We start from the raw sequence: 24,179 nt of genomic DNA on the forward strand, positions 1-24,179 counted from the left end.
CAAGCCTTCCCAAATTGGAACTCCGTCAGAGTGATAGACGGGCACTTCTTACTGCCCTACTTCAGGAACACTTTGACCTACATAGAAGTGAACCTTTCTGGAAGTAGATAAAACCTAGTGTGGTTTGTTTTTAGCAGCTCCAGCTGCAGTCATCTCTCACTTTGATAAACAGCTTGTCTCCTCCTGAGCTCGGACCTCCAGGAGCCCATCCTGGCTATCTGCAGCTTTATCTCACTGTCCCCCAGAAGAGCATGAGCGCTGGCTGCTCTGGTGAGACCCCTCGGTCCTTTGTGAAACCCCACAGCCTTCTCAGCATCACCTGGCTACCCTTACCTGGGGCTTGGTTCAAACCAGAGGACGATCAGTGATCTTCCTTCCTGAAAAGCAGTGTTGGCAGGGCAAGGCAGGCTTAACTTTGAGCCAGAAGGAGGCAGACAGGTGTCAGCTAGATAGGCAGAGAGGGACACAGGGACACAGTTACATGGCATAGTTGAAAACAGAAAGAACAAGCTCAATGGTGGTTTAGTCCTTGGAGTCTAAAAGCTGTTGCTAGGTGAATGGAGACACCCATGGGGCCAGCAGTGGTGTAGTGGTTAGATCACACTAAACAGATATAACTAGAAGAGGTTACTATTCATACTGCTAGCAATAATGCTTTTTCTGTGGACATTACTATTAAAATAACAGATGTAACCTGAGGCTGCTGCTGCTGCTGCTAAATTGCTTCAGTCGTGTCTGACTCTGTGCGACCCCACAGACAGCAGCCCACCAGGCTCCCCCGTCCCTGGGATTCTCCAGGCAAGAACACTGTAGTGGGCCGCCATTTCCTTCTCCAATGCATGAAAGTGAAAAGTGAAAGTGAAGTCGCTCAGTCGTGTCCAACTCTTAGGGACCCCATGGACTACAGCCTACCAGGCTCCCCCGTCCAAGGGATTTTCCAGGCAAGAATACTGGAGTGGGGTGCCATTGCCTTCTCTATATACATAGACATTATATTTGAAAGACATGTTTGGAGTTCAAATTAAATACAGAAACAATGTACACATTGCATCTCTCTTTTTTTAATCTTAAATGTTTCTGGTCACTGATAATTATTATTCTTCACATAAAGATGAAACCTATACTTTATGTCCAGTCTTGGTTTTCCATCAATTTCCTTTTTGTGCTACAAAAACATTGAACCAACTGCTTTCCTGGAACTCACCTTGTTCTTTGTCTTTGCTCAGGGAACACATCATATTCAATTTATGTTTCTCATACAAGATTCCCATATAAATTCCCATATATAGGTTACCTTAGTGAGTTACAGATAGTAGATACTAAAAAAAAACTCTTTGTTGAATAAATGATCAGTACTTGGCAAGAACCTCGGCGTTTTAAGCTGCAGTCGCAAACGGAGGCCAGGACAGGATACTTTTGGGAAAATTAAGAACCATTCCGGTGTCAGCCATTAGGCAGTTTACAGACCAGAAATCTACGCAGGAAGATGGGGATTAAGGAGCATGTGGTTAGTAGCTGGAGAGCGTAGCAGGTGGTGGGAGAATGAGTCAAAGGACCAGCTGTCAGAGTTTGAGCAAGTGAAAATATTTGAATTGGGGTGCTTCCTAAACTCTGTATCTACTATGCAGGAAGTAATCCCAGAGTCCCAAGGCCCATGGTCCTTAGCCCTGACTTCATACTGAAATCACCTGCAGAGCTTTAAAAAAAACTCTAGATACAAATCTGGGATCAGAACCTGAGAGTGCAAACTGAAGCTGAGATTTACTGCTGGAGGAAAAGGCAGGTAAGTGACTGGTTGGGGTGGGACTGAGGAAGGCAGGCCTGCCCGTAGTCACCGGAAACCATGCCACAGTCCTCTCTGGGCTTGTTGTGTAGAAGGCGTGTACTGTACTTTTCTCTGTAAGAAAGTTCTCACAGGAATCTCTAGACCGGAGTAGGGGCATAATACAGTTGCTATTCCTTCCGTCTCTAGGCTGAGCTCTCATTAAGAAACCTGGATAAATGCTGTGGTTTTAAAACACTCTGTTCCTATAGGTCTGAGGAGAATAAGTCTAAAGGATAAAATTGGACACACCTGTCAGTGAAAAGGGCAGATGCCTGAAATCATGGTCCCGTGTTCCTGAAGCCTGTGGCTAACTTCAGGCGAGAGGTCACTAGTCACTGGTACCCAGCCCAGCGTTGTGGGGTACTAGGCCCAGTATGTCTGCAGGCTGAGACCAGCAGGAATTCTTTGAGGTTCACTGTTGTGGAAAATGGAGGTGAGGTAAAATGGACACACAGACAGGTGATAGCCTAATTCATGCAAGATAGACTTGGAAGCATCACTGAAGACAAATTCTGCCAAAAATAGGAATAAAACTCAGCCGTCTGTTTGGAAATTAGGAACACTCCAGAGATGCTGCTGGAGAAGGAAATGGCAACCCACTCCAGTGTTCTTGCCTGGAGAATCCCAGGGACAGAGGAGCCTGGTGGGCTGCCGTCTATGGGGTCACACAGAGTCGGACACGCTGAAGCGACTTAGCAGCAGCAGCAACAGCAGCAGAGATACTGCTATAGCTCAGTGGTTCTTAGCCTGAACTTTGGGAGTGGGTGGGGTAGAGTTTTAAAACCTTGAGATTATAGACATTCCACTGTCTTATGGAAAATGATGTTTATTTGGAGTGGGGCTCAGATAAGGTCCAGGGATAAATAAAACTTTGAGGAAGAAGTGTGTTTAGGTGATGTCATCGAACCTCTCACACACACACACCCCAACCTCTCTCTCGTTTCATCTCTCCTCTGTGTTGGCTTTATGGCAAGATGGCCTCCAGCTGCTTTAGGTTAACATTCTATCAATGTAGAAATCTTCTGAGAAGGGATTGCTGCTTTCACAGTAGTTCTTGCTATGGTCTCTAGTTTATGATCATTGGCTGAAACTGGGTCATGTGCTAAATCTGAACCAGTCCCCTTGGCTGGCTGGCTAAACCCAGGTCATAGGCCTATCCTTAGAGTGGAGCATAGACACAGGGAGGGCGTCAGCCACATCCAAAAACATGGTCTAAGAATGGAAGAGAGCTGGTTTCTCAAAGAAAAATCAAAGTGCTGTTACAAAAAGAAGAGGGTGTAGATTGCAAACAGATGGGGAAGATTTCACTATCTAGAGAGTCCCGTGGACTGCAAGGAGATCAAACCAGTCAATCCTAAAGGAAATCAACCCTGAATATTCATTGGAAGGACTGATGCTGAAGCTGAAACTCCAATACTTTGGCCACCTGATGCACCTGACTCATTGGAAAAGACCCTGATGCTGGGAAAGATTGAAAGCAGGAGGAGAAGGGGACAACAGAGGGTGAGAGGGTTGGATGGCATCACCGACTTGATGGACATGAGTTTGAGCAAGCTCCAGGAGTTGGCAAGCTCAGGGAAGCCTGGCATACTGCAGCGCGTGGGGTCGCAAAGAGTCGGACACGACTGAGTGACTGAACTGAGCTGAACTGAACTGGTCCTCAATGTGTGGTCCTTCTACCAGCAACATGAACATCATCCTGGAACTTGCAGAAATGAAATCGTACTGAATCAGAAAGTCTGGGAGTGGGGCCCAGTAATCTGTGCTGTAACTTACTCTCCAAGTAATTCTGATGCACACTCAAGTTTGAGAACCACCACATTACAGCAACGGCTCTCAAACTATGCTGCATCTTACAAAACACCTGGGGAACTTTGAAAAAATACTAATATAGCCTCACCCAAAGTGAATTAATCTGAATCTTGAGAGGGATAGGGGAGGAAGACCCAGGCATCAGTGGTTCTTAAACTTGGTTCCACCCTGAAATCACCTGGTGAGAACCTTAAAAAAATATATTAAGGCCTAGAATTTATTAATAGAAAAACTTCCCTGATGATTCTAATAAGCATCTGTGTTTAAAAACCATTGCCCTACCATCCCCTCCAAATTGTCCTGAGGATACTTAAAACATCTAGATGTAGGTTAGAGGATTCAGGCACCTATTTTCTTAAATCCCTAAACTCAAAACTTAGTCAGATATCTAACATTGATTCCCTTTTCTTTCATGTTCATGTTGAGTCTGTTGTAGCAGCTAATTCCACAACGACTGGGATTGTTTCTGTTTGAGAATGTAGACCCAGTGCATTAAACAGAGCCTGGCACATAGTAGGCACTCAGTAGGTGTTTGCTGAGTCAGTGAATCAGTCTGAAATTGGTCCGTGTCTTCAGCAGTGTTCAAGACTTCCTTGCTGGGTTTTAGACATAACTGGTTTCATTCTGGAAGGCACACAAGGATGGCAGTGGGACTCTTGGGTTATTGATGCCTAACCAGTCTTCCGAATGGCCCAAAATGTGCTGATCATATCAACTTAAGATGGGTAAGGTGTCCCTAATGGCTTTATTTTAATATCCTTTAAATTGATAGTGACTGGATTCCTGGTTAATAAGGACCAGTGGAAACATGCCTAATGAATCTTTTACATGGAGACTAAGACTACTTTAAGGGTCTACTTGTACTCAGATTCTTTTTGAAGTATATTTATAGAGTTTGATCCCTGGGTTAGGAAGATTCCCTGGAGAAGGGAATGACAACCCACTCTAGTACTTGCCTGGAGAATTCCATAGAGGAGCCTAGCAGGCTACAGTCCATAGGGTCGCAAAGAGTTGGACATGAGCAACTAACACTTTCATTTCACTGTATAACATTCTGTTACAGGTGTACAGTGTAGTGATAAGTTTAAAAAGCTATTTAACAGTTTTTAAATACTCCATTTATAGCTGTTATAAAATATTCACTATATTCCCTGTGCTGTATGATATACCCTTATAGCTTATTTTTTACCTATTAGTTTCTGGTACTTTTATTTCTGAAGCAAGGGTGGAGTCTTCCTCAGACATCTAATTCAAGCCAGCTTCTACAAGATGACATCATCAGCCTCTTACAAAAGATTTTGATGGAAAGATAATCCAGTGTCACCTGAACACTGGTAAAGAATCCACCTGCCATGCAGGAGACCCAGGTTTGATCCCTGAGTCGGGAAGATTTTCCTGGAGAAGGGCTGGCAACCCACTCCAGTATTCTTGCCTGGAGAATTCCATGGACAGAGGAGCCTGGTGGGCTACAGTTCATGGGGTTGCACAAAGTCAGACACAACTGAGCAACTAACAGTTTCAGTTTTCAAACGCAAAGGCCCAGAGGAAGGGTTAAAGTAAAAGAGGTTACTCAGCAAGCAATTTTGAATCACTTTTGAATTCCTATCAGAATGCCCCAGTATTGGGTGGGTAGACCAAATGTTGATTCATATCATAGCACCCAGGCAGTGGATCACAAGGAAACAAAGTTCATTTTTAGATGGGCTGAAGGGTCAAGATGAGCCTGACCAATAGAATGATCACTGAATTCAGGAATCTGGGGTTTGGGCTGCATGAGCAATTTGAACTTTCATTTCTGTGTTTTATATCTGGAGCACCTGGGGCACACTTCCTGCTTAACAGTGAGATTATTATTTAAAAACTTGCCAGGAGAAGCCATCAGGGAGGTGGCAGTGGTAGACCTTGAAGGTAGATTTTGACTTTGGGTTCTGTTCTTCCTATGGGGTGAAGATTTTTAGAATCTCTCTTTAGAGTTAAATCATCAGAGCCCCATCACCATTCATTCATTCAGTTTCTTTCAATTTAAAAGAGGATTCTACCTTATAAGGTTATTTGGTGTGATCGATGAGTTAATGTATAGAAGGCAAAGTCTTGTCCTGTGGCTGTCTTTCTTCCAGGTGGGAATTGAGTGATCAAGCTTCTGTTTCATCAAGCTTCTGCTGCTTCTCACAAGCTTCTTTTTTTTTTTTTTAATCTGATGATTGGGCTATTGCTACCATATGAGTGCTGTATGTTTCCAGAAATCCTGTCTCCTAAATCTGGACACAAAGGAATGGGAGAGATGTTTAGTGAGTGGTAAACTCAGTGGTTCATGGGAAGGTCCAGTTGGCGTGGTCCATGTGGGCTTCTGGGGGGCAGGGAAGTATGGTGGATATGAGCTTGACCTTGAAATATGAAAAGACTTAAAAAAGGAAACAGCTAGAGATTTAAGTAAAGGAATGATAGACCCACTGGGTGTGGTTAGGGGAATGAATGGACATCTTCCACCACAAGTAAGGTGTCTGCAGTTTCTCTGTAGGCACTCAAATCTCTTAACAGCTACTTCATGGATATGTCTTTTAAAATTCTCTTAGCAACCGTGTAATATGGGGATTATTTTTCCCTCCTACATTTTTTAAATGAAGAAACTGAAGATTAAAAAAGTGAAATGACTTGCCTAAGGTCAGACAGCTAGTAGGGGACAAAGCTTTGAACTTCGGTCTTACAGTTTCAAGTAACAACATTGGCGCCCGGGAGCCTATAAAAAGGGGAGGCACTATTATTATTTAACCGTAAATATTTAAAAGAAGGAAAGAAAAGGATAGGTGAAGGTATTTTCAACACAGAAGGGGCTGTCCATGTTCGGAGGCTGAGGGGAAGGAAGAGGGAAACCTGTTAGAGAAAAAGCACTATGGAGTCTGGAACCTTCTAAATTTGCTTCTTTCTAGCTTCATCAGGTTGTGTATTTTAAGCTGGAGCTGACTGTGGCGGCCTTTGAGGAGAGGAAGTTACAGTGAAGGAAAAGCACCTGTGTTGTGCTGTGGGTTGTGTACACTCGTCTTGCATGCTCTGTGCCCTGGGTCAGAGCAGCGTTGCATAAGGCTCTGGGCCACGCTGCCTGCCGGACTAGGGCAAACAGCTGGACTTTGGAACTCCGCCCCCAGCCCCGCCCTCCCCGCGGGCCCCTCCTCTCCTCCCCAAGGTGGCTCCGGCTCCCAGAAAGTCACAGCGGCGGCCGCGCGCGGTGCGGGACGGCCGGGAAGGAGGGCCGAGGTTGCGAGCTGCCTCCGGGGCCGCAGCGCCCGCCGAGGTGGCCTGCCGGCTGCGCTCCCACAGGTGCTGGTGCCCCGGGCCATGCTGGAGCGCTGGGGCCACCGGCAGCATGAAGGGCGGCGACCGCGCGTACACCCGAGGTCCCTCTTTGGGGTGGCTCTTTGCGAAGTGCTGCTGTTGCTTTCCGTGCAGAGGTGAGTGACCGTCGGCATTGGCACCTTCTTTTTAGGCAGACTGGACCGGCTGAATTGGGGCGGGGGTGGGGGGATGTGGGATGGGCGAAAATGGGGCTGGGGAGTGGAGCACGGCAGATGGACAGTTTCCTCCCAGCTGTGTTCTTTGCAGTTTCTGCGGCACTACGCGGTTTGCTCGCTCTCTGTCTCAGAGAGCTTCAGACTTGGATGCGGAGCTCCAGTTTGGGACCTCAAGTTACTTAGCGTCTTTGGTTGTTGGGCGCCAGTCTGCAGGGGGGGTGGGGCGCGGATGCGGGGGGTGGGGAGAGGGCACTGGGAGCTCTGTGCTCCCCGTAGTGGCAGAGTCACACTTTCCTGCTCTCATTTACATATGGACCTCAGCCGCGGGTTAACAGATGACTCTTAGCTATAGGAATGTATTTGACACTTGTCTCTACACCAGGAACTATTTTTGCCAAGCGACAATTTATTTGGGGACTGGAGCCGGCTTTTCTGTGCCTGGGCTTTGGCAGGCTAGCGTGGGTTTGCAGCTCTGGGCCAGAGCTTGGCTCATTAATTAACCAAGAACTCTCTATGTACCCAATTAGGACTGTATTTAATTATTATGCTAATTTTAATGTCAAGCAGCCTTGCGGGAAGCAACTAATTTCCCCAAAATCAGCCTGCAAAACAAGATAGTGAGAAGGATGACAGAGGAAGGTTATCAGTGTGCAGCCCATCCTGAAAAAGAATGGAGCCCTTCCTAGACAGAGTTAGTAGATGTTCCTAACACATTTCATGTCTCTTTAACACCTCAAGAGGGTCTGTTTCTATGTAGTTAGAAGTGAGAAGATAGGCTCTCACTTGACATTGGTCTTTTACAAATTTTACCTGATGGTGTCTCGCCTCCACCCCTGTTTGTGATGCCCCAGTCTCCATGCCCATCTTAACCTGATAAGGTCTCCATGGAACTCTCTGAGACTTACTGGTGAATAAACTTTATCCAAGTGACCACCATCCTATGTGCCCACCCTACACACAGCTCTGACAAATTCTCCATCCTAAAGGCAATGGCACCCCACTCCAGTACTTTTGCCTGGAATATCCCATGGACGGAGGAGCCTGGTGGCCTGCAGTCCATGGGGTCGCTAGAGTCGGGCACGACTGAGCAACTTCACTTTGACTTTTCACCTTCATGCATTGGAGAAGGAAATGGCAACCCACTCCAGTGTTCTTGCCTGGAGAGTCCCAGGGACGGGGGAGCCTGGTGGGCTGCCATCTCTGGTGTTGCACAGAGTCGGACACGACTGAAGTGACTTAGCGGCAGCAGCAGCAGCAAACAGATATGAGGCCACAAAAAGTAATTAAAGCTGAAGGACCTTTCCCCAAGTCATTAAGGTTCATAATCTCAGTGTTAGATTCTCTCAGTCTCTGCATTTAATTAAAACAGCTTAGAACTGTGTAGTAGCTAACTCTAAAAATCAAAATTCAGAGGGAGAAAGAATTTTAGGAGGCCAGGGACCCTCACAAAAATCCAAGCCTAGTTCAGAACCATGTAAAACCGTGGCTGGGAATTGCAAGAAGCGGGTATTAAAAGGGAGAGGAAGCCGGAAATGGCCAAAGGGAATCTGAGTGGGTGGGTTTTCCATGAAGGCTAGGCTGCTGTCCTGGTGCACAGTTTCCAAGTAGGATTTCTAGGGAGTCCATTTCCTGTCCAAAGGCAAAATTTGGGAACTTGGGCGGTGCTTATCTAAAGGCCCTGCAGCTGCCTCCTTGAGTCCAAATGTGTGGCAGCCCAAGCTTCCACAGAGTAATTCTCCAGGGGTCTTCCAGCCTTCAGTTTGTCTGTGAATTGCCCTGGCTGGCCCTCTGTGTTGTGGTGCAAGGAGGGGGCGGGGAGCTCACTTGGGGCGCCTGCTGGGTCACCCCCTGCCTGCAGGACTGGGAAAGCAGTGGCTGCAGGCTCTGCGGCTTGGAGAAGGGGGAGTTGCTGCAGCCTGAGTGGAGGAGACTGTCTCAGCTGAAGACAGAGGGAAGCAAAAGTCCTGAGCAGTGAAAGCAGCTTAAAAGGGAGAAGGAGGATAACAAAGGTGGGTGCCTCTCCTCTTCTCCCACGTTACCCCTTACTCTTTCCTAGATCTAAAAGATGTGAAGATGGGAACCTGGGGCTCAAATCTGAGGAGGATGGTGGTGGGCGTGACTTAGCCACCCTTCAAAGAGCTCCTGGCGTCACTGGGCAGGGTGACAGTGTCTGAGGTGTTGGGTACTGCTAGAGGCTTTCTGCATCTGCTCTAACAGAAGAGAGAGCTCTGAGTCCCCACCCAGCATATAGACATCTATCTGGAAGCCGACTGAAAATATAAGGTCTTGTACTGAGCTTGAATGCATTGTCCAGAGCCCGAGAACTCTATGCCCAAGCTGCAACACAGAGGAGGACTCAGGAGAGTGTCTGCGGGGCTGATGGCAGGGCATATCCAGGGACCTGCCTGGCCCCCCTTTTCCATTAAACCAGTTTCTCTGGCTGTAAAGATGACTGTGAAGCTGTCGGAACCCATACTATGGTTCCTAAGTCAAGGGCCCCTGGCTGATTGTGACTGGCTTCCAGTCCTGCATTTAAAGGATACCTCCTAAAGTCTGGGGGAAAAGGAACCAAGAGGAATGTTTTGGTTATTTTTGACACAAACCTAAGCTATCCTGGACTTGCTCTGGTGAATCCTAAATGGTTGTAATTGTTAACGCTAGAGTAAGAGTTAAGGATTTAGTGATGTACCTATGTGGCCTTTAAATCATATTTAGGAAAAATATAGATGAAGTTAGTAGAGCTTGTCTTTGGGTTTGGGAAAGTGAGGAAGGCAGCTGTCTGGTGTTCTTCTGTTCCAGTTTTTGTTTCTGTTGAGTATGAGTATGGCAGAAAGGTTTGATGAAAGATGATGTTCCTTCCCTACCTTGAAATTAGTGTTAAAGAGCAGGAAAACTGAGAATCATTGGCAGAATGGAAATAGAGATGGGTGAGAAGGAAGGAGGAGAGCAAATAACATTTATAACTGCCTGTTTGGAAGTGAAAAATAGCCAAACATGAAATACTAGTGTGTGTGTATGTGTCTGTGTGTGTGTGTGTCTGTGTGAAGGGTGATCAATCATTGATGCCGTGCTCTGTGGGAAGTTTCAGGATTGCTTTGGCTAGTTACACTTTCCTCTACACCTGAAGAAGTGGGTCCATTCTGGATTGTTCTTTAATGATCTTAAGATTTTAAAAAGCAACTTGTTTCCAAGAGATGAAAAGGATTTCAAGTCACCTGGAGGGTTGCTAAGTCCTATGCTATAGACCAGAAATTGTGACATCTTAGATCACAGAGCCTGGAGATATTTTAGACCTGAGTGGGTGGCAGTCAGTTTTAGAGGCTTTAAGTTTCTAGTCAACTTGTAATTAACCTTGGGTCTATGGACAACTGTCCCTTCTTGGAAGCGTTTCCTGACTACTGGCCTCCTCTGTTTCTCCACAGGGCTCATGGCCTTTATTCATACTTGCTTACTGTTGTATCATTGTCCTTGCAGCTGAAGCCCATGAGCCGACACGGCTCCCCATTTAGACGGTGAACAGTGACTGCTTCAGGAGACTGTCTCAGAGGTGAAAAGAGGAAGCAGTGGTGACTTACCCAGGCTGAGTCAGCTCACAGGAGAGCTGCTGGGATCACATTCCCATGGCTGTCTCATCACAGGGGTGGGTGGGTCTGGATAAAGGTTATGGGGGTTTACAGGGTGTTTGCAAGCCATCTTCATCTATAATTTCTTTTCTCCTCCCTACCTTTTCCCAGAATAACTGAATAGGAACCTTATTCAAAACCTTGATTTGAATGTCCCTTCCCTGGCTCATTTTATAAACTGAATTTAATGTGTGAAACCATGATAGCAAGTTTCTTTAGAAAGGTGTTGGTAACCTCAAAGAGGAACAGAAGTGACCTTCACTTTGGTTTACTTTAATTCACCTCCCAAAGGATAGAGAAGCCTTAGGACATTGAGGAATACGTACCGTTTTCTTTCTTTATGTTCCAGGAAGTGCCTTTACCACTATGAAAATTGAATTGACCATTTAACATGTATGTTTTCCCAATACACCTCTTGGTTTTCTCTGCCTCCCAGGGATATACCTTAATCTGGGGAGAATTTCCAAACATACATACTGTCCCCAACCTAGATCTTATGCTTCTCTTCCCATCTCTGATTCTCTGACTCAGTTCAGTTCAGTTGCTCAGTCGTGTCTGACTCTTTGCAACCCCATGGACTGCAGCATGCCAGGCTGCCCTGTCCATCACCAACTTCTGGAGCCTATTCAAACTCATGTCCATTGCGTCGGTGATGCCATTCAACCGTCTCATCCTCTCTCGTCCCCTTCTCCCGCCTTCAGTCTTTCCCAATATCAGGGCCTTTTCCAATGAGTCAGTTCTCTGCATCAGGTGGCCAAAGTATTGGAGTTTCAGCTTCAGCTTCAGTCCTTCCAATGAATATTTGGGACTGATTTCCTTTAGGATTGACTGGTTGGATCTCCTTGCAGTCCAAGGGACTCTCAAGAGTCTTTTCCAATACCACAGTTCAAAAGCATCAATTCTTTGGCGCTCAGCTTTCTTTATAGTCCAACTCTTACATCCATACATGACTACTGGAAAAACCATAGCTTTGACTAGATGGACCTTTGTTGCTAAAGTAATGTCTCTGCTTTTTAATATGCTGTCTAGGTTGGTCATAGCTTTTCTTCCAAGGAGCAAGCGTCTTTTAATTCCATGGCTGCAGTCACCATCTGCAGTGATTTTGGAGCCCCCAAAAATAAAGTCTCTCACTTTTTCCATTGTTTCCCCAACTATTAGCCATGAAGTGATGGGACCAGTTGCCGTGATCTTAGCTTTCTGAATGTTTGATTCTCTAACTAGTTAATAGTAATAGGGAGATCAATTATTCCTGTTTTCCAGTCATAATGTAGCCTAGTAGAAACAGGAATATATGGAATTGGTTGGGGTGCGGGAAATCAAAAATGGACGCCAAATACCCTTCCTTTGGTACCACTGTAAGTCCAGTAATCACTGACCATGCTGTGGGCCTGTCACCACAGTGGTTCCATGTGCCACAGTTGGTAAGTCCTAGCCTGGCGTGCCGCAGTTCATGGGGTCGCAAAGAGTCAGACATGACTGAACGACAGAACTGAACCTGAGATAAAAAGATAACAGCTCAGACTCTTGTGTTTTTATGCAATGTGTGCGTGAGGGAGGAGGGATTCACTTCTGAGTCCAAACAATGTCATAGGCCTGCCTTGTTCTGGAGCAGTGCTTTTGTATCTACTTAGTGAATTTCTTCTTGAATCTTGATGCTTCTCTTCTGGCCTAAAAACACTCCCCATCCTTTTGATGCTGCTCCTTTTCAGTTTTCAGTGAGTGTCAGTGGCTTGTGTGACCTACCCTCTCCTTCAGACCAAATCCCAGATTTTCCCTGCCCTTGAAAGAGCATGGATCTGAACTCTGAAAAGGGCTTCTCAAACAGAAGGGGCTAGCTATTCATGGGACATTAGAACTAGAAGTAACTTCAGAGATTATTTAATAGATCTTTTTTTTTTTTTTTCTCCTCCAAGAAGAAACCGATTCAGCCATTTAGTAGCAAGGTCAGACCTATAGCCCTTTCCCAGCACTCTTTCCGCAACTGTGTTTTTCTCTTCCTGCCCATGCGATCAATTTCTCTTCTGGACAAAGACATTTAGGGTCAGCCTCTACCCTTCTCAGTTGGCTTACCCAATTGAGAAGGGTAGAGGCTGACCCCAGGCTGGAACTTGGGTGTTGACTGTGGAATCATCTGTGGTTCCTGCAGGGTGACTGGAGTCATTGGGATCTGAGACCTGCCTGGTCTGTTTTGAGCGGCTGTTCTATCCCAGGACCACAGAAGGCTGAGCATCTCTATCTCTCCCAGAACAGTTTCTGCACATTGTTCTTAGTAACTATTTGTCCATGTTTTTCCCTCTGGTTCAATTTAACTCCAACGGTCCCTTTCCCCCCATTTTTCTTGTCTTATTCCATGAAGTGTATGCTTTCGGGTGAAAATGAAGCAATGAAATGCATTCCTATCATTCCATTTTTAATCACTGGTTTTTATGTAACACACAGTGTTTTAATTCATTTGACACATGTTTACATGCTGACTGCCTGCCAGCCCTGCACTGGATACTGGTGGAGAATGGATGGGAATCATAATGGTGCTGACCCCGTTGGGCTGTTATGAGGATAAGTTAAGAGAATGTGTGAAAAGGACTTAGCTTACCACCAGGTATATAAAATGCTTTAAAAAGGTTAGCTACTGATGGTAACAGTAATTGTAATTGTAATATTAGACATAGAACGCATACCCAGGGGCCTCCCAGCTAAATATGTGGGGTCTTCTGGGTGAAAATGCTGCAAATAGACCTTCCTAAGGAATTTCATGGTCTTGGTTCAAACCATTGTCAACTATGCCTCACTGCTGTAGAGCTGCCACTGTGGGGAAAGAAAGTCTGTATCTATAAGTATGATAGGGATTTCCTTCTTTTTAAAATTAAACCAAATAAAACTTTAAAAAACATGACACTTCTAGTATTATAATCACTGGTTACATAAAAGAACGTTTGAGAGTAGGTACTGGCAAGATACCATAAGCATGCTTGAGTTATTCTTCTCTGAGGGGAAACATAGTGTGTCAGAATTGGATCATAATTACACCAGTATTGAAGTTTAGGTCCTGAGAACCTATGTTAAGTAAAAAGACGTCATGTCCTGCCAGCCCCTTGACTTTGGCTAGCAATCCAGTGAAACATTTTTCTGATCCCATCAGCCAGCATTTGTTGCACATCCTTCATTTGCAAAGATTTGCAGGTCCTCTTCAGACTGTCTTTGCCTAGGTAAAAGTCATGACCTGCTCACCACAGCCCTTGAGGTTCTAGACATTTGTCTGAGGTTTGGCCAGTATCTTGTGTATTCCTTGTGGATGGGAGACATGGGTAGCTTGGTCTGTTCAGTGGCTATCGGAGCTCCTCTCTCGAGGTTGACAGAACCTTCTGTGTTATGCTTCTGGAAGGAGGGGAGCCCTGGTTAAACACCCATGAGGCAGCCAAGAGGCTGCCAGATTGACCTTTGCCAGGTAAAAAGCAAAGACCAGAGTTACGGAACAAGTCCTTTCATATCTTTCTTACTTTCCTGGCAACCGCAATGAGGAAACTGGCAGACTGAAAGGAAGGGAAACCCCCTTCTGCTGCGCGGTGGAAACAGCACCTCATAAAACATCTCTGCATCCAGGAACCTGCTCTCCTTGGGGCAGGATTAGTTGTAGGCCTGTGTTTGGTCTCTTAGGGCACCTTGCCTGTGCAGGCTCAGGACTGATCAGGAAGTCCCAGTTTCTTCCCTTTCTCCGTTAGCATAACCATTATTGCTCCCAGGGGGAAAGGGATATTACCCTTCCCCATCCAAAAATGAACCAAGCCTAACTGTTCCAAAAGAATCGCAAACACGCCACTTTGTTTAGATTTTGGATCTCAGCCTCACACCTGTGTGGTGCCGCCTCCTCTCCTCATCTTAAAGGAGAAGAGCCGCCAAGAGTGGTTACCACTGGAGAACATATTGGAAATGCAGATTCTTGGCCCTATTGATTCAAATTCCATTGACTACAACCCAGCGGTCTGCGTTTTAACAAGCTCTCCAGAGGGCTTCATATTTTTGGTTTGTTCTTTGCTCTCCACCCTCCCCTACCTTCCTCCTCCCTTCGCCCAGCTCCAGCAAGGGCATCTGTGACCTGCTTCCTAGGGATTTTGCTTCCTGGGGATTGAGAAGTGGGAAGGGGTGTCCTTCCCACTCACTGTTACTTGAGGGGGATGGGATGGGAGGAGGGGTTGGCATTAAGACTCACGCATATCTTCTCTGAGCCTATTAGCCCCTAAGGACGAGGAAGGGTAGTTATGGCATCCGTCTTCCCATTTAAGACTCCTTCACTTTTGTGATCATTTCCCTCAGACTGTTAATGGTAACTATGCTTAATTAAGAAAAAAATCAAAAGATAGGCAAACCAAAAGGCCATAAAAGTAAAACTTTGATAACATAATCCTAACTACCTAGAAACAACTACTTAACCATTTAATATACTTTTCTATGTGTTTGCTCCCTTTTAAAATAAATGGGTTCATATTATATATTCTGTTTTAAAACAAGATTTTGCTTAATCTTTGAAATGTCTTCCCAAGTAGATGTATTTCCAGTATATTTTAAGTAGCTACAGAGAGTTTTGCCATAGACAAGACTTGAACTTGACAATTGTCAGGACTGATTTAATGCAATGGCTAAAATTTGGTGGGAAGGGATGAGGAAGAGCTTCGGGTTAAGAAATAGATCCTTCCAGAATCGGATTGTTCAGACAGATTCTTGTGGCATTTACATATCTCCACTCCCTACGTCGCACCTTTTCTTTTCCAAGGAGTACAGCCTACCCTCTTCCCCCGTGAGACCAGTATACACAGGGCTAGAGCTGCAGGTTTTACCCACTCAGCCTTTTCTTACCTACTTGGTATTAGGAATCTCCTCAATCCTGAGGCTTTTCTAACTGTGTAGCTGTTTTCACCAGCAGGTCCAAAGATTTTTTTCTTTCTCTTTTTGAGACATGCCTCCAAAGAGATAGGTTATTTCAAAATTATTGTTATTGGGAAAGAGAGTCTTGATTTACTTCTTTCTGCCTTGGGAAAACATTTGAAAATATAGATAAATGATGATAAAATTCCGTTACTTAGAGCCATGTTAACATGTGGAATATATCCTTTTTATCTTTTTTCCATGTGTGTATTTTTTCCAGAAATATGACACAGTAGTGTTACAAACTTTTTTCACATAACATATTAAACAATTTTCATGACATTTTTGTGAATGCATCCAGTGATATGCCAGCTCAGTTCAGATTGGGATTGTTAAATATTCAGGATTTTGAGAGTGGATGGTTAAGCTTGAAATCAGCCATAGTGAGAGTATTGCTACTAAGAGGGTCACCAGACACCACAAATCAGGGTTTTTTGTTTTATTGAGAAACCTGTTTTAGTAGCATAGCACTAGATGCTCATTTTATCACATGTAAATATGGTTTGTTTTTATTTTCAACCTCCCTATTTTTGGTGGTTTCTAATTTTGCTGTTATCAACAATATTATAATGACCATTCTTATAGTCAAGTCTTGACACAAACCTATAATTACTTCCTTAGGATAAATCCCGTAAAGTGGAGTTCCGGAAAGAAATGACATCCTGGATTTCAAGACTCAGTTGCCAGTTACCCCCAGTTCTATACTCTTTGAAGGGAAGAGTGTGCAGTTCTTTGTTTAAAGAGGATTTATGAGGAACATCCTCTGGGACCAGGAATTTCACGTCTCTCCTGTTTACTTCTGTTTACATTTTCTGAATTAACTTAATTCTTTTTTATAAGGATATGCTGGCTGAGAGCCTTTGTTTCTTAAGCTGTGTTCTGATAGGTATGGTGTAAAAAAAAAAAATACGCTTTGTGATGGTAATGGACTGAGAGGCAATATATCATAATGATGAAGAGCTTGGACCCTGGAGCCAGAATGAATTTGACCACTTACCTATGTGACTTTGTGCAAGTTACATAAACTCTGCCTTGGTCTCCTCATCTGAAAGATGGAAATCTAGTGAAATGTGATGATCAGGAAATCCAGTCATGGAGCTCTTACAAGGCTTAGATGGGTTGGCATATGTTAATCACCCAAAACTGGCACGTGGCGAGTGGTATGTGAGTGTTGGGTTACTGTTAGCATTAATGAGTGTATAGACGTCTCTGTGGAACTGTGCTTTCACGTTCAAATGATTTCATTAGTTCCCTGATCAAATGAGAAATCGAGCTGAGCATAGTTTGTATGCTTAGTCCCCAAATATTTGAGTACCATGTGGCAGGTATTAGACTAGCCACCACAGAGAATTTAAGATGTTTTTATGCCCCTGAGGATCTTTTAGTTCAACTTGGGGGTGCTTGATAAGTATGAAACAGTAAATAATGACCCCTCCAAAAAACCAAGGAAAAATAGTTGCTGAAGACAATAAGAGGAAAGATGCTTCAAGGATCTGCCTGGTTTCTTACTAAAATAACGATGCAGAGGCTGACGGGAGCACAGTGGCCTGGGGATCTGAGAGGGCTTATCAGGAGATTAAGGGTTCTCTCTGGGCCTTACAGGTTTTTAGGAATTGTTCTATTTATTGATTTTGGCTGTGCTGGGTCTTTGTTACAGGCTTCTCTCTAGTTCTGGTACACGGACTTCTCAGGGGCTTCTCTTGTTGCAGAGTAGGCTCTTGGGCACACGGGCTTCTGCAGTTATGGGCCCAGGAGTCCCCAGGCTCCAGAGCACAGGCTCAACAGTGGTGGGACATGGGCGTAGTTGCCGCATGGCATGTGGAATCTTCCCTGATCAGGAATGGAACCTGTGTCTCCTGCGTTGGCAGGCAGATTCTCCACTGAACCACCAGGGAAGCCCCCTACAGGGGTTTTTAAAGGGCTGCGTTTACAGTGTGCTTAGAGCCAGCAGTTAATGCAGTAGACCACAGAGGAGAGGTTAGACCCGCCTTCTCAAGCTGTGTTAATTCTGCAGCCAGCAGCCATATGTGGCTACTGAGGACTTGAAATGAGCCTGGTCCAAGTGGAGCTGTACTGAAGTGTAAATTACATGCCAGATCTAAAAGAGTTACTTCACAAAGTGTAAAATAGTTCAGTGATCTTTTTATAGATTACATATTGAAATGATCGTGTTTTGGACATATTGGGTTAAATATGATATATGAAAATTAATTGTACCTGTTTGTTTTTACTTTTTACTGTGGCTACTAGAAGATTTTAAATAATGTAAAATTATGCAATTTTATTTTTTATGTAATATAAAATACATGGCTCATATTTGTAGCTTGCATTATGTTTCCCCTGGATGGAGCTTTCCTGCATCTTATAGTCCATGATACACTTATGTGCCGGAGTAGAAAGGATATAAAACTAGAAACTTTCATCCCACTCCAGGGCCAATCCCAGCCCATTCCCTCAGTCCTCTCCGTTAATTCCAGGAGGATAGCAGTCTCTCTCATGCTTGAAGCTGCCCACAGGCCTTCCCCACTGAAACCTCCAAGGAAAGCGGTCATACATTTTCCTTTCTGAGCCAACACAGTTTGTGAGGAACAAGACTGAAATCGCAAGTTCTCCTCGGAGAGCTCAGATTAGCCACCTTTTGGGAGCAAAATGAGGGAGAGTCTTAAAAAGAACAGTGAACAGGAAGGGGGACGATGTGCTACCCGCTACCAACTCTCTAACCCTCGGCTGACTGGCTTCACTCCAGTCCTGCCTCCTCGCATGGCATGAGAAGTGTGGCTGGCCTGGCCCCAGGATCTGAGGGATAGGATGGGGCTGTGTGGCAGGGCGAGGGGAGCCCGCTGCTCTGACTTGGGACTGAGATCCAGAGGAGACCTGACTAGGTGGGCGTGTGCAGCTCTTGGTTGAACTCAGGCAAGTTTCATTTTGCCGTTGAGCTGAATGACGTTCGAGGTTTGATTCATTCCGAGCATCATTTTTCATTCCATTTTTGTCCTTTCAAAGCTTCACTGAGTGCTTGACAGAGTGCAGCGTTATATAGATGCTGGGACCATCTCCCTATTTGTGTAGGGAATGTGTATATATAGCTCACCTTGTTTGTATGGTGTCATAGATTGCCAGAATGTTACCGCATTCACAGAACAAAAGATCTCAGTTTTATCCTTGAGAAGAGCACTTTGGAAAAGATAAAGGACTTGCCTGAAGTCTTAGCTGGTACTGAGTAAAATAATATCATTCTGTCTGTAGCATATTGCTTATACTTTTATTAGAAAAGATAGTGGAATTGCTTCTCGGCCTCTTGGCTAAGACCAAGTATAGAAAAGACAGTGAAACGTAGAATGAAAAAGTGAGTGTTAGCCGCTCAGTCATGTCCGACTCTTTTTCAACCCCTTGAACTGCCAGGCTCCTCTGTCCATGGAATTCTCTAGGCACGAATACTGGAGTTGGGTTGCCATTCCCTTCTTCAGGCATCTTCCTGACCCAGGGATCAAACCCAGATCTCCTGCATTACAGGCGAATTCTTTACTGTCTGAGCCACTAGGGAAGCCCAAATGTAGAACAGTCCTGCTCTTTTGTTTGGGGGGGATGGGGAGGGTAGAAACACTGAATCAAGTCTTCTGGGAGATCCAGCTCTTTGAGTGGGGCAGAGGTCCCAGTGAATGAGAAGTCACTCTCTGGTTCCTGGAGCTATGTCCTTGCCACCTGCTCTAGATTTGCTCCCATTGGAATCTTCCCTGCCGTGGCCACTTGCATCTGGTGTTTCAAAATGTCTAGAGGGATCCTGGGGGAACTTTACAACTGTGAAGTCACAGCTGAATTCCCAGACGCTGGAGCTAAGGGTTAGGTTCCACTCATCCTGACCAAGTCAGGATCTGTTCCACTGGCCTGGGGTCTCCAGGTGAGGCCAGGCGATACTGGGGACCTTCTTTAGACATGTCACGGGGCCTTCCTATTACCTAGGCCTGATGGAAAGTCAGGGTTGATCCAAAGCCAGGCCTCGGTAGCCTGCTCCTATCTAATCAGGGTCTCATGAAGCCCTCCCAAACAACCCAGGGAGGTCTGTGGCTGCCATGGTATTCTGGGGACCTTACTCAAAGTTTCCTGGACTGGTCATCTCTGACTCCTCCAGAACTGGAGGATAATTGGAGATCACAGCCACTGACCAAAGTGGACATAGACTGCCCTTATAAGTTTACAGTTTAGAGAGGGCAGCAGATCTCTCACACACACAGATCTTTGTAAGTGTTCTCAGTGGATGCTATGAGAGTATCTGTTGGAGGGAGAGAGAAGGAGGTAGAATTTACACTGGGGCAATAGGGAACTTGTAGGCGAAACTGTCATAAGTACCAAAAGCTTTGTTACTACCATTCTTCTGGTCCCTAAGTGTATATCATTTGCATTCTGAGCCTCATTTAAAAGTCTTTTGCAAAAGCTTTGCTCACTATCATGGGAAAACACAGGGAAGTCAAGTAAAAGAGGCATAAAGCCAGATAGTTTTTGGAGGCCCCCCTACTTGACACTGGCTTGCTTCCAGAGCTTATGCACCATTCTTTGGTCCACAAGCACCTGGGGAACCTGTACAGTGTCCACAAAGGATCACTGGTGAGGTCTTCACTTTCTAATTCATGACCTGAGTCCTAGGGAGCTGTCATATTCCTCCATACTTTGAAACTGGGATCCAGAGAAAAGGGCTAAATTCCCACTCACCACTACCCACCCACCTTGGGCTTATCCACCCCTGCCCCTGGCTCTAGTTTCTGCTCTGGGGCGTTACCATCCAGAGCTGCCACCTCCTGTAGGGATACACCCCCTTCATGTGTGAGGACAGTTTTCAGCTTAGTCGGAGTGATTGTCTTCAGTAGTGTTGTAGACTTGACTCAACAACATGCAGGAGATTGTACTCGATGGCTTCCGAGACTCTTTCCAGTTCCCATTCCACAAAAGGGTTTAAAAAACCAGACAATTCTATTTATTTATTTGGATTCTGTGTGAAAACAGAGAAGACCTCAATAACCTTTTGAGTTTTTTCCAGTCTTTTTAATTTTTAAGACCCTGTTTCTTTGTGCTTTGGTTTGAAAATTATACCCCCTTCCCAATTTAACTTATGTCTTGACCACCAAATAGTGCTTCCACTTGGAGTATAACCAGCCACCTCTCCCACAGTGTCTGTGGATCTCCTCAAACAGCCAGCTTCCCAGCTCCTTCCCAGTGAGGTGGTCAGGTCTAAATTTAACTGTGACCTTCTGCCAGCATATGCAAGCTCGGGCTGCAAGAGCAAAACAGCCGATCTGTCCTCAAGGGTGTGTGCAAGCCTCCTCCAAAGGCCAGAGCAGCCTTGTGGGGAGAAGAGGAGGACTTCAGGGTAGGGAGAAGTATAGTCATCCCAAGTGACGATTGGAGTTTATCCAGGCTTGGCTGGGTCCCTGGAGAAAGTCAGCTAAATTCTCCACCCTCTTGGAGTTTCCTCCCATTGCACAGAATCAGCAACTAACTCACCTGGCTTTGCAGTTACCATGGCTTCCTGCCAAACATTATGCCACAGTTATGTGCTCACTCTTGTCTCTTATTCCAAAGTCGCCAATCCCGGGTTCATGAGATACAATCTGCACATTGTATTATATAGATTTCCACCCTGGTTTGGTTGTCTGGAATGTGTCTTTGTTGGGTTTGTGTCTTTTTATGTATCAATGTGTACATATCTCAGAGACAGGACAGAGACATTGTCCATAATACTGGAATAGCTTGGCACATGCAAAGGATTGAAACTGGTTTAGTTTGTAAAATATTTCTTATTGTAATTTAGTCACAACTCCAATTTGTGTTTATAGTCATGATTAGCAGCCTACACCATAAAATTTATACATACATATGTGACATTTTCAGAATGGTATCAGATTGTGACTCAACTAGGGCAGTCTTATTTTTCTGTTTGATCTCTACAAACAGAGGCAGGTTTGGAGAGGCTACATGGAGTGTGTCTTTCCAAAATGCCCCGGCTTGTACTTGCGAGGAGAACCAGATCACAAAGCTTCTGGAGCTGTGATTCTAGTACTTTGTAACAATGTCCAGTTAGTCTTACAAACAGGGACTTGACTCAGAAGGGAACATGGGCCATTTAGCTATCTTGTGCTCATCTGTCATTTTCTGTAAGTAAACAAGAAGGATTTTGAGGGCAAGTCTCTTTTGAGCTCAGGTCTCTAAGGGAAGTGTGAGTTAGAGGGGTCAGACTGAGTTTCCATCCTGTCATTAGAATTTACTAAACTGCATTAGTCTAGTTACTTTTTTATGCTAATTGTTTCATCTTTATACTTGGGAAAATACAGGTATTTACTGGACTGTATCTCCTAATATAGTCTTGGCTTTCTGGTGCATAGACTGCACTCTGTAAATGCTAACTTATGAGTAATCATATTCTTTCTCATTATCAGATATTTCTCTGTCTTACAGGGCAGTAATTGGAGATGGACCATTAAGTGGGATGGAGGATTAGTGAACATTTTTCAAAGCTTTCCAGGGAAGCAGACCTGAAACTTAGTAGACCTCTAATTAATGGCTTTTTGTCCAATTTTGGTCCCTGGGAGTGTCCATTTTCAAAATAAGTTGCTGAACTGGTGGGTCCTAGGGCTGATTCAGGGTGCCAGTTTTTCTTGAGAGGTATAAAGTTCTCCTCCCTACACCTGGAGGCCAGTGTGTGTCTTAAGCACTTTCTCAGCAGGTTATCTCTAACAACCTTTATATTTATTTGTTTAGTCTCTGCCATTATCCTGTATTCATGTCCAAAGTTGATCATCTTGGATGTGTTCCTTTAATTACTGCAGTTATCTGCTGTGCTCTGGTACATATCTGATCTTCCATTTATGGCTCAGAAATGTCCTCTTTGTCGTCAGCAGCCAGTCAGAGCTTCTTGTATTCAGAAATCGCATTTATCACTTTTAAACAAAGAAACTTGACATTCTGGTTATTAAATAAATATAATATTGGTTAGATTTAGATTACTTTTGCCAATAATGAAACTCACAGACCTTCGTGTTCAGTGAGAAAGAGGAAGTGAAAAGTCTCTAAAATTGATTTTCTTTGGGTCTATGTGGAGTCAGGCATGTGATCGTCCTTGACTTAATCCCCATGGCCCAGAGAATAAAATATTCCAGTTATTTTAGGACCTACCCCTGAGATGGGGGGTGGGGCTGGAGATTGAGCAGGGACAGGGTTTCAACTCACAAAGCTGGGAAATCTGAGGTGCTCGTGTGAAAGGGAAAGAAAGAAGTGGGTGCTGGGGAGACAGCTAGCAGATATCCTCTCTGTTGACCTATAGGCCCTTGGTCTAATGAGAAAGTGCAGTGAGTTTAGGGACAAGTCAAGTCCCCCTGCCTCCTCTGTTGGTGCCCAGAGGACAGCACCAGCAGCTCTTCTGGAGAAGTAAGGCTGTGTGCAGGGAAGGCCTTGTGAAGAGATGACATGGGGAGTGAGTCTTGAAGGGTCAGGAGAGATGCTCTTCACCCAGGTAGCTGGGCAAAGGAAGCAGCGTGGGGAAAGAGGTGGGATCCAGGAACGAAAGGGAGTGTCTGTGGAAATGATTTACCAGGTGCCACTACTGCCTCCCCTTTGATGGTCTCTGGGGAGTCTGCCTACACATTTCACATCTGAGAAGACGGGCTCAGAGAGATGAAACCATTTTCCCAAGAGCATGTGGTTAATAAATTGAGTCCTGGTTTCTTCTCATTGTTCCACTCTGTCTCCCACTCACCCTGCTGCCCGCCCAGCTTGATTCTGATCTTTGTATCAAGTTCTATATTTTTTATTACTGTGCTGGAATTTGGTACAGTTCCATATTGTGTTCTGAAACTATGGGATAGATTTGTAGTTCCAGAAGCAGCTTTTTCTTGCAGGGTATTACTTTTATTTGCATATGTAAACCCTGTGCTGCCAAAGCTCTTAACCTAAGTATTGGCTGGTACACACACACACACACACACACGTGCACACACTGTTATACCCTAAATAGCAGAGGCCTAGAATGTTTGTCTACTTTTGCCAACATCTGACTGTGATTATCTTTAACCACAGTCACTCTTGTTTGTCTCTTAAAATAGTATCAACTCTCTCAGGGAGGCTGTTTCTAGTCATCACAGCCCTCCCAGAACCCTGTGTGTTCCACCTGCCTTCTCCTGGTAGGAGGGCAGCCTGTGATTGACCGTGATTAATTTCCTGCTCCCTTGTGTTGACACTCCTGAATTCTTCTGTAGGGTTCACAGACCTCTCCTAGTGAGGCCATTAGATTTCACCTCCAGAGCCCCCTGTTAACTTAAGTAACTGAAAGTGTAGCTCTCCCTGCAATGTCCATCATCCCTTCTTTCTTCCTGTGCCTTTCTCTACCCAGGGGCCCTGGACTGTGCAGGGGTCGCCTCCCCCACAGGAGAGCTGCCTACAGGCCTGCCTGTGTCTGCCCTGTGGGGTGGACCCAGCCAAGTGTCCCCTTTTAATTTGACTGCATTG

The 24,179-nt window shown here is 45.0% G+C and overlaps 1 protein-coding gene across 14 annotated transcripts in view; it reads left to right on the forward strand.

Annotated features, from left to right (window-relative positions):
- The window catches only part of KALRN (kalirin RhoGEF kinase), a 695,559-nt gene that overhangs the window by 568,710 nt on the left and 102,670 nt on the right, over nucleotides 1-24,179 (forward strand). For 6 of the 14 annotated variants that reach the window (XM_069556059.1, XM_069556072.1, XM_069556065.1 and 3 more), the window contains exon 1: nucleotides 6,459-7,083. The exons of 6 other annotated variants lie outside the window; for them this stretch is intronic. In XM_069556059.1, coding sequence (XP_069412160.1) covers nucleotides 6,999-7,083 — 85 coding nt within the window. In that variant the 5' untranslated portion in view covers nucleotides 6,459-6,998. Of the gene's footprint in view, nucleotides 1-6,458; nucleotides 7,084-24,179 lie in introns of those variants that run through there. 2 more of the 14 variants (XM_069556053.1, XM_069556086.1) reach the window with 2 other exon arrangements.

The sequence above is a fragment of the Ovis canadensis genome, chromosome 1, assembly GCF_042477335.2.
Source record: "Ovis canadensis isolate MfBH-ARS-UI-01 breed Bighorn chromosome 1, ARS-UI_OviCan_v2, whole genome shotgun sequence".
Lineage (NCBI taxonomy): Eukaryota > Metazoa > Chordata > Mammalia > Artiodactyla > Bovidae > Ovis > Ovis canadensis.